Source organism: Myotis yumanensis, unplaced genomic scaffold, assembly GCF_028538775.1.
Source record: "Myotis yumanensis isolate MYYU_CA2020_CCGP unplaced genomic scaffold, mMyoYum1.0.hap1 SCAF_10, whole genome shotgun sequence".
Lineage (NCBI taxonomy): Eukaryota > Metazoa > Chordata > Mammalia > Chiroptera > Vespertilionidae > Myotis > Myotis yumanensis.
The window spans coordinates 14,939,857-14,954,577 of NW_027223761.1; the positions used below are offsets into that span (position 1 = coordinate 14,939,857).

A 14,721-nucleotide genomic window follows, 5' to 3' on the forward strand; every position below is an offset into this window, starting at 1 on the left:
CTCTCTCTCTCTCTCTCTCTCTCTCTCTCTTTCTTTCTTTCTTTTTCTTTCTTCCTTCCTTCTTTCCTTCCTTCCTTCCTTCCTTCCTTCCTTCCTTCCTTCCTTCCTTCCTTCTTTTTTTAATATATTTTATTGATTTTTTACAGAGAGGAAGGGAGAAGGATAGAGAGCTAGAAACATCGATGAGAGAGAAACATCGATCAGCTGCCCCCTGCACACTCCCCACTGGGGATGTGCCCGCAACCAAGGCACATGCCCTTGACCAGAATTGAACCTGGGACCCTTCAGTCTGCAGGCCAACGCTCCATCCACTGAGCCAAACCGGCCAGGGCCTTCCTTTCTTTCTTTCCTTTTTTCTTTTTTCTTTCTTTCTTCTCTTTCTTTCCTATCTGTCTTTTCTTGAATGCCTTCAATGTGCCAGAGACTGTGTTGAGTTAATTACATGTATTATTTCTAACTCTGGCATAGTGAGTGCCTGGGAAACTGTCATTAATATCCCCCATTGTAGAGATGAGGAAACTGATTCTCAAAGAGATGGAATGATGTTCCCAAAGTCACATAGCTAAAAAGTATCAGCCAGGATTCAAAGTCAGTGTGGTTTGATTAAAAATCCTGTGCTCTTTGCACTCTCATGATGCCACTTTCTTTGAGAGCACTCCTTCACATTTCCTGTCAGTGCGATCTTTGCTTTGTCCTGTACCTTCCAAGTGAGTAATATAATAGCCTCTCCTCTTTTAACCACCAACTACTAGGACACTTTACTACCTTCTCAGAGACTTTAGGTCCTGGCTCATATTCTCTTTCCTTCTCTGCAGTCACCCTTGGCTTCTTTAGCTTTGTGTAGCTTCTAATATCACAGCTTCTATCCTTTCTCACCTCCAATTACTTACATGGTTCCACCCCTAGAAATATAGCCATACTATTTTAACCTCACTGGATTAACCAGACTTGTTCTTTCCAATTGCTTCTCCTTCTCCTCCTCCTCCTCTTATTAACCTTCTGATTCTTTATTTTTATTTATTGCTTTTTATTTATTTTTATTTAAAAAAATCTTTATTGTTGAAAGTATTACATAAGTCCTCCTTTCCCCCCATTAACCTCTTCTAGCCCACTCCCATCCGCCCCCAGCCCCCAGGCCCTCACCACCCCATTGTCTGTGTCCATGGGTTATGCATATATGCAGACAAGTTCATTGGTTGATCTCTTCCCACCCACCCTCCTCTGCCTTCCCTCTGCAGTTCAACAGTCTGCTTATGCTTCTATGACTCTGGGTCTATTTTTGATCATCAGTTTATTTGCTTCTCACTCTTTATAACATCAGTGCCTTTGTTCATGACTTTTTCCTCTGCCTGGAATGCCCTATTGACCTCTCTACTTATCTAAATCCTAAATGTCCTCCAGGACCAGCAAATATGTCAGCATGAAGTCTTCCTACATCTTTCCAACTAGATATGATTGCTTTCTCTCTTTACTTTTTCTAATCCTCACCAGAGGATATTTTTCCGTTGAGTTTTAGAGAGAGTGGAAGAGAAAGGGAAAGACAAGAGAGAAATATTGATGTGGGAGAAACACATGGATTGGTTGCCTCCCGCATGGGCCGGGGAGGAGCCTGAAACTGAGGTACAGGCTCTTGACTGGAATCGAACCTGGGACCCTTCAGTCCCCAGGCCGACGCTCTATCCACTGAGCCAAACCAGCTAGGGCTGCTTTCTCTTTTGAGCCCCGTAGCATTTTGTTTATATTTCATTAACTCCTATGCCACCTTTCACCCTCTGCTTTGGCTAATCTTACTTGTGCATTTGTCTTCTTGATATTGAGCTCTTCCAACTTGGGGCTTCCTTTACTCATCCAAAAAAAGACTCACTGAACATTTACTATGTGCCAGGCATTATGCATGCCTCCGTTATAAAGTAAACATGATAAGTTCTCAAAGGCTGTGCCCAACACAGGTCTTTAACACAGAAGGTTCTCATTTAATGAAAAAATGATTAATTAAAAACATATATGTATATATTTAATACAGAGAAAGACAGAAGAAAACAAAATGCTCTCCACTTATCCGGTTCTCTATTGGGGTGTATGTATGTGTGCTAAATTTCCTATTCTTTTAGGGGGGTGTGGATTTGGAATGCTGAGACCTGCTTTCTTGGGTGTGGAGAAGTGGAAGTATTCCATCTCCAGAATACTCTTGTCCCAATCTCCCTAGATCTGTGACAAGCAGGCATTCGTTCACAGGAATGTTTCTGAAATCACTGTTGCTGCTGGAAGCCCCCGTGAGTCTGGCGTGGAAGTGACAACTTCCACCAGATGGCGCTAAGGACCAGCTGGGACCAGAAATAGATTTGAATTTTGCAGCCAGTACCAGCAAATTGCATAGGCTCAGTGAGTGGGTCATTTCATTAACTTCTCAGTAACATCACTGACTTTTGATTGAATTTTTTAGGCTCCACTTATTACCTTATGACAAGAATTTTACTGGCATGTAGAAGGCTAGATCATAATACAAAAACAAAATGAAAAAGTTTCCCCCATTTCTTCCTCCACAATTGCTCTCCCCCATACTGTTAATTTCTTCTTGGATTCATTCCAGAAAAAAATATTACACATATGCCTTAATATAATCATCTACATATATATTTTATCTCCCAAGTTGTTTTACTTTTTAACATAAAAGGAGTCATACTTGCCCACTGTTTTGGACCATGCTTTTATATGAACATATCTGGAAGATAATTCCATACCAACACATATATGCATTTTTGTATTATTTTATTCTAATGATGTTCCATAATTTATTTTGGTTGAGTCCAATGTTTTTGCTATTATTAGAAATCGTGTTGTAATGCATATCTTTGATAAACAATATTAAGAATACCCATAAGGTTTCCGCATTTTACATTTAATGGATACTGACAGTTGCCTTCCAGGGATGTTGCACGTTCACCAGTATTGATTATAATAAAATATTACATTTTTTCCGGCTTTAGAAGTTTTATAAGTGAAGCATGCTGCCTCGTTGTTTCGGTTTGCAGTTTCTTTAATTATGAACTAGGCTGCCTGACTGAGTTTCACAGCGGATCCTGAGCTGGACGCGCCGGCCTGGAGAAACCCTAAGCGGGGCCCTGACTCCTCCTGTCCAGCAGGGGGCGCGGGCCGGGCCGCTGCCGCATGCGCAGTGCGGTAGGTGTCAGCCGCCGAGCCCGGTTCTCGGCCCAGCACTCCTCGCTCGTTCGCGCAGCCCTGGCACCCGCGGTGGCGGCCGCCCACTCGCCGCGACCCCTCCCGGGCTGCCGTGGCCCCCACCCTGCGGTATGAGCCGGTGACCGAGCGCGGGGCCGAGCGGGAGGCAGCCGTGGCCGAGGTAAGCGCCGCGCGGAAGGGCCAGCGGGTGCAGCGGGGCGGGCTCGGGCCTCCCCAGGCCGCGGCGGAGTCTGGTCGGGCCGCCGGGAAAGCACGGGCGGTGCGGAGGCCCGAGGGCTGCGGGAGGCGCCTCCACCCCCCGGGGCCGCTCACGACCATTTACCGCTTTGATTTCCGAACTGCCTTCTCCTTCACCCGCCAGCCCCGCACAGGGTTCCCACCTGTCTCCCCGCCCACTGCTCTCCTGCAGTTCCCTCTCCCACCCGCCGCCGTGACCTCTCCCACCCGCCGCCGTGACCTCTCCCGCTCCTCCTCCCCGCGGGCTCCGGGACCTGCTTCCTCCCACGGGGGCTTCTTGTGCTCCGGGCTGTGCGGGGCCCGTGGCATCCAGGACAGGGCAGGATACCGCGGGCAGGACTCGGCGCCCCGTGCCCCACCCCTCCCGGGAGGAGGACCGGGTGGGCAGGGGCCCCGGGGCCTGGGCTCTGGGCGTCCCCTGGAAGCTGAGGGGCATTAGGAGTTTTCCTACCGGCGGTGGGAACTGCATCTACGTACTGAGACTCAAATAATTGCTCGGGTCCATTTTAATCCTAGGTCAGTGGAGTGCTCTCAGGACTTGAACTGGGCTTGGTTTGTCAATGTCAGAGCTCGAAGGCTGCTCTCGGTCATGGAATATCTGATTCCGTTTCCGTCGTTTCTCACTTCCGCTGATTTAAGCCCCCTGGTTGCGTATGCCGGTGTGAATGGATAGATTTTCCGCGGTCAGGCTGTGCTGGCTTTGCTCCTGCAGGAGTGAGAAAGGGTTATCCGACCCAGGCTCTGCGAGGGGATCAGGGGAGGCAGCTTCCCACGTGACGACCCAGGCTCCAGTGCCAGGCTGCACCCCCCAAATCTGGCCCCGGCGTTTTCTAGTGGGGTGCCCTTGGGGGTCACTTAGCCTGGCCCTGTCTGTAAACGGAGGATCATAATAGCCTGTCACATGGCACTGTTAGGAAGATTACCCATGTTAACTCAAAGTGCTTAAAACAGATCTTGGCATGTAGTACATTCTCAGTGAAGTTTAGTTATTAGTTACTTAATTGTATGCATTGACTTGATCATTGTATAATCCCACTAACAAAGGCACACAGGTTTGTTTGTGTTTTTTTTTAAAAATTGGAAACCATTTTTAGGGCTGGTTAATCACAACATAACTTTTTTATGAAGAACTCGATCAGGTACGGCAGTGAGGTGCGGATTTTTCTGCTTTCGCTGCTGTTGGGTTTCTTTGTTTTCAGGCACAGTTGGTTCAGTTCTGTCCCGGTGGCCCTGGGAGTTCAGCTCTGAGTGCTTTTCTAGAAAGGTGAAGGGAAGAGATTGTGACTCAGAGCATTGGGCTAAGTGGACTGGTTGTAGCCTACAGCACCAAGGAAAGGTTAGTCAGGCAAATTTTAGGAATCAATAATTCCAGGAACAGAAAGTGCATCTCATCCGGACGGTAGGATGGGGCTAACAGATTTTTCCAGTGACTCAGTGCTTGACAGCCAGCCAGACAGTCCCAGTGTTTTGCGGGGACAGGTTTGATGTGTTTCAAGAAGGGTAAAGTTTGTAGGGCTCTGTTGTGAAATTCCGTTTTGATTCAGGTTATGGCATTATATGGGACAGACATGCATTAGTACGAGATTCCTTTTGGTCTGTCCTCTCTCCTAACAATCAGCTTCCCTGAAGAGGACAAGGTGGACACGGAAAGTTAGGTACCTAGCCATTTTTTCCCCTTTGGAAACTCTAATAAGAAAGAAAAGAATCATTCATCACCACATAATAACTCAAAACGTGGGCCCTAAATAGTGTGTGCACGGATGGACCTGGGAAGGGTAGAGACAGTCCTTCCTTCAGCAGACTCTGTGGTTATGTGAAATGTGTTCTGGACATGGTATTAGAGCTGAGAATACTGGGCAGAAATGAAAAACCCTGACTACAAGGAAACCACGGCCAGTAGAGGGGACAGACTTGCCATTACTTAACTAATTAATGTAATGTAGCAAGTGCTGCAATGAAGTATGTCACAGGTATGTGGATACTCCCAGAGAAGGTTCTCTAGCGCTAACCGCTTATGGGCTGTTTTATTCATGTCTCATCCTTCTCTTTTTCATTTGAAGCTTTTAACCTTATCTCTCTTATTGAGTTTTTATTCTACCTCAAGTGCTTGCCACATCTCTCAGCTTGTTGGCACAGACTTGTGGGAGCTTGCTTGGCCTGTGTAGGCAGACCTTTAGAAATGTGAGCGTACATTTCCGGGAATAGCCCTCAATCAGTAGGGGATGGGTCTCGGTGGGTAAATGTCATAGCTCCCTATCCTTCAGAGGGACAGTTTGAGGGTGCATTTTCCAGAGGGACCCTAGTGGGACTGAGCCCCATTTATCCAGCTTAGTATGGTAACCAGCTCCACAACGCACCCTAATGGCTTTCTGTTCTGCCCTGACTCCACTCTGGCTTTTTCTATTACTTCTGTGAGCTACTTGCACACAAGTCACTTCTTAGTTTGGCAGAACATAAACTAAGACAGTTGGTACTAGAAGTGGCTCTAGAAAGCAGGCTCTGAGAATAGTTGGTGAAACTACAATCACTCATCCTCAGATGGCAACAAGGACCCCTTTGCTGGTAATGAGGTGTTGACAAGCCCTGGTGCTTTCTACCATCACAATTGTAAGACTCATCAGTGGTGGATGGGGATGAGGTTCAGGTAGAAGGGAAAGCACTGGCTAGTACAGTAGCTCTGGCACTGTACCAGTATGTGGCAAACGATAATGATAAGAATAGGAGAATTGACTGACTTTTTTAATTTCCCTTAGAGGCCTTGAGGTAAGATCAATTTCAGGTCAGCCAGATATCAACTTAGGACACCCTGTGAAAGACAGAAGGCGTATGGCAGCATCTTTTGCAGCTGGCAGGCAGATTGTATCGAAATCAGACCCAAAATTTAATCATAATTGTGGCAGAACTGCAAAGGAAGCTGAATGCACAGCTTACACAGGCTGCTTCTGCTAAAGTCAGTCGTGAGACCTGGGATAGAGATATTTGGATGGATATTCTCTGCTGTGTTGTAAATATTTTATAGGTTTACTTGTACATATAGGTTTGTTAAGTATCTTAAGTTGCGATCTACAGGGGAACTCTGCGTTTTCAGTGGAGGACTAAGAATTTTCTTTGAATCAGTCAGTGTGCTTGTTGACTGTTTCATTTACCGATGGCTGAGTAATAAACAACCCAGTACTTAGTGGCTTAAAAACAGCATCAGTCATTGTTTGCTCAGGATCCTGCAATCTGTGTAGCGCTTGGTGAGATGGTCTGTGTCTGCTTCACATAGTCTGCATTGGGGTCTCTCTCAGGTTGCCCTCACTGGGAGCTCTGCTTCCTCACAGCGTGGCAGCTGGGCTCCAAGAGGACAACAGCAGCAACTGGAGGGTCTCCTAAGGCGGGGACTCCCTGCTGACACATTCTGTCAGTCAAAGCAGGTCACGGGACTAGCCCAGGTTCAATGGGAAGGGAAGTGGGTTGAACCTTTTGGTTGGAAAAGTGGCGTGCACATGCACTGATGAGAAGAAGTGTTGGCATCACTCTCCCTCCCCATTCCTTTCTCCATTCCTTGCTTCCATCTAAATGTGTCAGCTGCCATCAACTTATATTTTATTAAAGATTAAAGATTAATCTTTTCTTCTCTAATACCCTTGCCACTTTCTTGATATTTTTCTAGTGGTATTTCTGTATTTGGCATTTTGTTACAGTTTTGTTGGTCTTATCTCCCTTACTAGAACCTAAGTTCCTCTAAGGTGGGGTCTCTGCTTTCTTTGTTTCCTCACAGTGTATGCTAGTTGCTCAATAGAGGGCAGGATGAATAAATGATTGAAAGCAGATTTTAGAATTACCAAGATCAGTGTGTCCAGATGAAGCATCAGTTTATGGTGGGCAGTGTTTAAAAACAAAACAAAACGACAGTCTTTAGCTATTCCACTTGGGATTTCTCTTTCTAGTCAGCGCCCCACTTCCTAGGCCCCACACATTTACCAGCTTCTGCTCTTGGCGAATAAATACTTATAGGCTATAGTTGCATTTTAACATTATGTATCAATATTTATATTAAGTAGTATATGTAGTATTAAATATTAAAGATATTACATAGCATATATTCATCTAGAGACAAAGAAGGGTCAAAATTCCTTTTCATTATTTCATCAAACCACTTAAGGGAAAGAAATAGTTATATGGAAAGTTAAACAGTCCTTTGTATTGTCATTTGCCTAAATACTTCATTTTTCTCCCTTTTCCACCTGGTAACCAGGAGCGTGAGGAAGAGGCTGTCTGTGCCATTATGTGTGCGTCGGTCAAGTACAATATCCGGGGTCCTGCCCTCATCCCAAGGATGAAGATCAAGCACCGAATCTACTACATCACCCTCTTCTCTGTTGTCCTCCTGGGCCTCATTGCCACCGGGGTGTTTCAGTTCTGGCCTCATTCCATCGAATCCTCCAACGACTGGAGCGTAGAGAAGCGCAGTGTCCGAGATGTGCCCGTGGTCAGGCTGCCGGCCGACAGTCCCATCCCTGAGCGGGGTGACCTCAGTTGCAGAATGCACACGTGTTTTGATGTCTACCGCTGTGGCTTCAACCCAAAAAACAAAATCAAGGTGTTTATCTACTCTCTGAAAAAGTACGTGGATGACTCTGGTGTCCCAGTCAGCAACACCATCTCCCGGGAGTATAATGAGCTGCTCACGGCGATCTCAGACAGTGACTACTACACCGACGACATCACCCGGGCCTGCCTGTTTGTTCCGTCCATCGATGTGCTGAACCAGAACACGCTCCGCATTAAGGAGACAGCGCAAGCACTGGCCCAGCTCTCTAGGTATCTAGCACTTGTGCAGCCTGGAGCCAAGTCCTTCGGAACTGAAGGGAGGGAGAGCCGCTTGAGCTGGCTCCCAGCTGCTGTCTCTTTTTCTCATGGGAGGGGATGTGGTGGGTGACTGGCTTGAAGCATGAGGACAGTTCTGTGAGCAGCTGGCTTCTCCCAGTAAAAAGCAGCAGTCTGCCTTTGGGGCTGCTGCTATGGCTCACAACTTCTTAGTGTTTAAAAACTAAGGATGGCTCATCTTCCTGTACCATTTCTTTTAAATTTAAATACTTTCCCCTCCCCTTTATTACTCACAAGTACATGATTACTGTAAAAGGTCTGAAAATACAGATAAACAAAAAGAAGAGTATAAGACTCATTCCATAATCCCGTTTCTAAGAAATAATCATTATTAATGTTTTGATGTTACTTTACAGTAGTTTTTGTCTAAAAATTACGCATATGCATGAATATGTATTTTTGTATAAAAATATATACATAGCTCTGGCTGGGTGGCTCAGTTGGTGGGAGCATCGTTCTGTACACCAAAAGGTTGTGGGTTCGATTTCCCGTCAGGGCATGTATGGGAGGCAACCAATTGATGTTTCTCTCACATCAATGTTTCTCTTCCTTTTCTCTCTCTAAAATCAGTAAAACATAACCTCTGGTGAGGATAAAGAAAAAATAACACACACACATAATACATCTTTTTTGTCAAGAATGGGATCACACAATACATACTCTCTTGCTGCTCTTTCCCCTTAAATAATCATGAGTATATTTTCAAATAATGTCATATTCTATTACTATATACTTTTAAAGGCTGTATAGCATTCCATTTTGCACATGTTCCATAATGTTTTTAACTAGTCTTTTATATTTATTTTTGTTTCTTTAACCAAATGGTACACATTTAGAGAGTTTTCATTATCATAAGCAGTTCTGCGGTGGACAAGCTTGGAGTATACATCCACCCATTTTTTCCTTTCGAGGCTCCAGGCTAATGCCCAACGTGCTGCTGGGATTGCTAGACGCTCACTTTGCTGCCTGCAAAGTGGCTTGTTTCAGGTTGGGGATACTTGCCACTTGTCATCTTATAACTGACTCTAGTTTTTATTTCTTCATCATCGACATGCTAATTCTCTTACATGTTTAATTTCTTCATAGGTGGGATCGAGGTACAAACCATCTGCTGTTCAACATGTTGCCTGGAGGTCCCCCAGACTATAACACAGCTCTGGATGTCCCCAGAGACAGGTAGGTGCGTTTGGGGTTGTAACTGTGACGGGTTTCTGAGGAGTAGGTAAGTACAAGACCCTTTTGTTCATGTAGAATCATATTTGTAAGCCTTTTGTAATCAGAATTGAGTGTTAAAAAGTTGCCCTAGGTATTTCCCACCTCAAGACATAGAATTTTTAAGACCTGCTTAAATCCCTTGTGGAGAACCGATGACAGTTTATGTTCTAGCATAACATCTTAAAAAACTATCTTTTTTTCCTTAATCTGGGTTATGCTCTTCTGAGTGCAGCACCCTCACCCCCCTAAGGCCAGGTTCATGACTGGCTTGTGTCAACTCAATTTGTGAGCATTTGCCAAAAGTAGAGCCACAGCTTACTGAGGGAAGAGGCGTGGATGTGTGGAAGTCAAGCATGTCAAACTCGTGGCCTGCGGGCTGCATGCCTCATTTATTTGGCCCGTGTTAGCCTTTGAGTTTGACATGCTTGGTGTAAGTGATGCCCAAAATCTATAATGCTGGGAAAGGAGACCACTCTTGTTATCATTTTGTCTCTGTTGTTTCAGCTAATGGGGTTCTTGCCTTTCTTCCTTTTTCTTTCTCTCTTCCTCCTGTTCCCCCCCTTCCTTCCCTCCCTCCCTCCTTTCCTTCTTTCCTCCCTCCCTCCCTTCCTCATTAACCTTCCAGACAGCAGATGTGGTATGGAGTGGCCATGATTATGTGATTATGATTTTGAGTTCACTTACTATGTTTATCAGCCCTTTTATATACATGGACAGACCTACTATGGCTGGAGGCATCATGTGAAGCTCAGGACTGAAGTGCCGCTTAAGGTTCCTCTCCTGGTACTGGGTTCAAGGCTTTAAGGAGAACAGAAAGCTTAGGTCCAAGATAAGAGTCCTGGGCAATACTCGAGGTATAGGATTGTTATAAATTTATGCATGAACTCACTTATAGCCAGTTTTATTATAGTTGATGTTTAACTCTTAAAATCATTGTTACTGAAAAAGATGAGTGAACAGCTCAAGGCCAGCTGTGTTCTCAATTTGTTAGAGGCCAGTGTTTACATTTATGAAAATCTACACTTAGTACTACTTTCCCCAGATGATTAAATCTAAGCCCTCTGTGCTTCAAGTATTATCTAGAGTCAGTGTTGTGTTTCTATCTGGAAATACAGTTATCACTAGGAGAAATACACAAGGACCACTCCTCAAGTTTGCCGTGGAAACCATTTTGGACAATAGAGGGCAGTCACGCTACACAAATTCTATAGAAACCAGCTAAACCCAAAGTAATCCCTGATTTGGCTCTCAGCCCCAGTGTTCCTGAGTGGACTACTGTTTTATGGATTTGGTTGTTCTGGGAAAGGGAAATACTTTAGTGAATAGAGAAGGGAAGGAAAAGAGCTGTTAGGAATGCAATGTCTTCACCTGCTGTTCTTGGGTTTATTTTGAGAAGGGCTTATTTCTGTTTGAGACATTTCGCTTTTTGCTGACATTTTGGTATATGTAACTGCTTGGGAGAAGGATTTTATTTTTATCAAGTACACATGTTAAATAAGGTTTCATTTCTCTGCAGGAAAGTGTCAAGTAGTGAGGAGAAAGTTTAAGTTCTTGCTATTTCTTAGGTGTTAAGGATCAGGAAGGTTAAATTGTTTTCCCTGTGCATGTATTTTTGTAAGTGATTAGAAGCAATCCTGTAGCAAGTAATGAATCACCATATAGTCCTCTATCTTTAAATGTGGGAAATTCATTTGAAACTTAGGTGGTCCCCTGGTTGGGGTAAGGAATAGAAGATTTGTTGGTTAATTTTTCTTATCCTTTGTCCTTATTTCTGGATTCAGAGGAGGCAAGAACCAGGGATATAGAATGGTTTCAGCAGGAGCTGCATATCAGATTATTCGGAAATTAGAAACTAGACGGGCTGGATTAGATTGCGTTTAAGATCTAAAGTCATCGATGTGATTACTTTGCTTTTTTTGATGTGATTACTTAATAATTATTTTACTTGGGGAAATGCAAGGACCGGGTCTGAAGGAAATGTCTGCTCAGCGAGTATCTTTTATGCTGCTTAAATATGTTTTTATTTTTCTTTCAATGTTCAAAAATCATACACATGGTACCATATACTTTCTTTGTGCAAGGTTTGAACCATATGCAAGTGTATAAAGAATAAAATTTAAAACTATGCTTTCAAACCCTCCTTTATTTTTACCCCCTTACTGAAAGGTAATCACTGTTCTCAAATATTTTTCTATGGGTTTATACACAAACTATATAGCTTTTTTCTTAAAATCCTCACCCAAGGATATTTTCTTCATTGATTTATTTTTTTAGAGAGAGTGGAGGGGTGGTAGGAAGTGGGGAGAGAGAGAAAGAAACATCGATGTGAGAGAGACACATCGACTGGTTGTTTCTCACACACGCCATGACTGGGGCCGGGGATCGAGCCTGCAGTTGAGATATGTGCCTTCACTGGGAATCAAACCTGAGACCCTTCAGTCCTCGGGCTGACACTCTAACCACTGAGCAACTGGGCTACACATATATATTAATTTAATTGGGAGCATATTATACTTCTTCAATGCCTTACTTTACTGATCTTTGTTTTCTCAGATATGCTGTATAATATTACTTCCTTGGATTTTTATTCTTTCTTTGGACATATCTCTCACAAATTTCTACCTTGGGTGTATATTTGTTAATTTAAACTTGTTGTGGAGATTTTCAAACCTATATAGAAGAAGAAATGCTGGTACAGTGAATACCATGTACCCCTGTCCAGCTTCAGTAATCATTAACTCGAGGCCAGTCTCCATTCATTTGTACTCTGACCCAGATTATCTAGAGGCAAACCCCAGATGTTATGTCATTACATCCTATATAATAAAGGCTAATATGCAAATCGACCAAATGGCTGAACGACTGGTCACTATGATGCACACTGACCACCAGGGGGCAGAGCTCATACAGGAGCTGCCCCCTGGTGGTCAGTGTGCTTCCACAGGGGGAGTGTTGCTCATCCAGAAGCCGGACTCATGGCTGGTGAGTGCAGTGGTGGTGGCAGGAGCCTCTCCTGCCTCTGTAGCAGCCCTAAGGATGTCCGACTGATGGCTTTGGCCTGCTCCCGGTTAGACATCCCCCAAGGGCTCCCGGATTGCGAGAGGGCGCAGGCCGGGCTGAGGGACCCCCCTCCCCTGAGTGCACAAATTTTCGTGCACCAGGCCTCTAGTCTGTAAATATTTTTATTTGAATCTGCATGATAAGAGCTTTTCGAGAAACCTAACTATAGTACTATTATCATACCTAAAAATAAATAGTAAATTTTAAAAAATATTTTTATTGATTTCAGAGAAGAGAAAGGGAGAAAGAGATAGAAACATCAATGGTGAGAGAGAATCACTGCTTCCTACCCACTCCCCACTGGGGATTGAGCCTGAAACCCAGGCATGTGCCCTGACCAGGAACCGAACCATGACCTCCTGGTTCATAGGTCAACACTCAACCACTGAGCCATGCTGGCCGGGCAATAGTAATTTTTTAATGTTACTAAATATTTACCAAATATTTAGCCATTGCTCAGATTTACCTGTCTTATGGGTATTTTTTTTTTTAATGTTTGTTTGATTCAGTAAATAAATACAGGGTGGGACAAAAGCAGGTTTACAGTTGTTCACATGAAAAATAATATAATTGTTAGTAATAATACAAGAATAAATAAACTGATTTGCATACTCACAACTGTAAACGTACTTTTGCCCTACCCTGTATGACCTGTACAATTGGTCAGCTTTTTTTTTTTTTTTTTTTAAACCTGAAGCTTTATATTTGAGGAATTTGCAGGCCTGGTTGCATGGGTGGGTTAAAAGAAAGCCAAGGAAAGACTTGCAGACCAACTGTTTAGGCACTGTGAATGCTCAGATAGGAGGAGGAGAACTATGAGAACATCTGAGGAAAGATCTGGACTAGGGACCATGGGGAGGGTTCAGTGACAGAGGAGATGACCTAGAGTCAGGAAGTCCTGGAAAGTGCTAAAAACGCCAGAGGACATTTGAGTGATCTAACACTTAGCCTGGCATGAGTCTGATCATCATATTAATAATTTTTTAGCTGTGAGTTTTCTGCCCACTTTCTTGCAGCTTTGGAACTGATCTCTGATTTTGGGATGCATAATGGGAAAACAGAATGTGCTTCTCAGAGGCTCACTTTTCAGTCAATGTAAAACATGTGTTTTTTAAAGCAAGGGGTGCTTACAATTATTTTCTCCATTGCAATGTTATGGAAACCTTGGCAGAAGAAGATGCAGTGACTTAAAATTGAAGTCTTGTCAGTGACAGGGTTGGTGTGAGGTCTGGGTGCCTAATGGCAGTTGTGGCTGTTTTCAAGATCACAAATGGAGATTGCACGTGTATTATTTGTGACGTTAAGGCATGCTTTGGATTGCATGCTTTTTTACTATCAGTGCATAAACTGGAACAGGGTGAAGTTTGGGGCCCCAGGGACAGAATAACAGTAGAAGTTGGTGCTTCTTTTCTCACCACATACACACACCCCTCTCCTCTGGAGCTGTGGGTATAATTATCTAATCACTCACTACCCTGGCTTACCTAAACTGCCCACTGCCTGTATATTGGCTCTGTGTTTGCTTCTCTGCACAGAGGTCATGGGGGCCCATACAGTCTGCTTGCCATCATGGTCATGGAACCTGCCAAATTCATGTTGGATGTATTCACTGCTGAATGCTAATCAGGAAGAATAAGACCGTATGTTGATACTAAGGATAGTCATTAAGTTTTACAGAGTAGATTGGCAGCTGGAGAGATTTTTAGCCTGTACATTACCTCACTAGCCAATTCTTGGTTTCAGAAAGCTTAAACAAACAGATTGGGATTTCCAGGGGTGGTTTGAAAATCTTTGAACTTTAACTGGTCATGTTAGAAGGAAATGCACACTGTCATCACAACAGGGAGGGGATTGGTAGCAATCAGTATTGCAAAAAATGTGGTTTCTCAGTTCAGACAGTTAGACCTAGACTGTGCAGTGCAAGGAACTGGCAATGCTCTGCTCCAGTAAGTGATTTTGATGGCTTTGGAACCCCAAAGACAGAATAACAGTAAAAGTTGGTGTGATATACACCTGCTTCCTTTCTCTGATGAAGTGTCATTTTACTACTTGCTGGATCCAATTAAAACAGTATGTTCCCAGCTTTCTGATTGAGAATAAAAACTAGTGCATGTGAACTGCAAGAGAAGCACTGAA

The 14,721-nt window shown here is 43.9% G+C and overlaps 1 protein-coding gene across 1 annotated transcript in view; it reads left to right on the plus strand.

Moving 5' to 3' along the window:
• The first annotated feature begins 3,227 nt into the window (after positions 1–3,227).
• The window catches only part of EXT2 (exostosin glycosyltransferase 2), a 122,788-nt gene continuing 111,294 nt past the window's right edge, over positions 3,228–14,721 (plus strand). Inside the window, exons 1-3 of the mRNA XM_070427837.1 lie at positions 3,228–3,361; positions 7,679–8,244; positions 9,397–9,486. Coding sequence (XP_070283938.1) covers positions 7,709–8,244; positions 9,397–9,486 — 626 coding nt within the window. The 5' untranslated portion in view covers positions 3,228–3,361; positions 7,679–7,708. The remainder of the gene's footprint in view (positions 3,362–7,678; positions 8,245–9,396; positions 9,487–14,721) is intronic.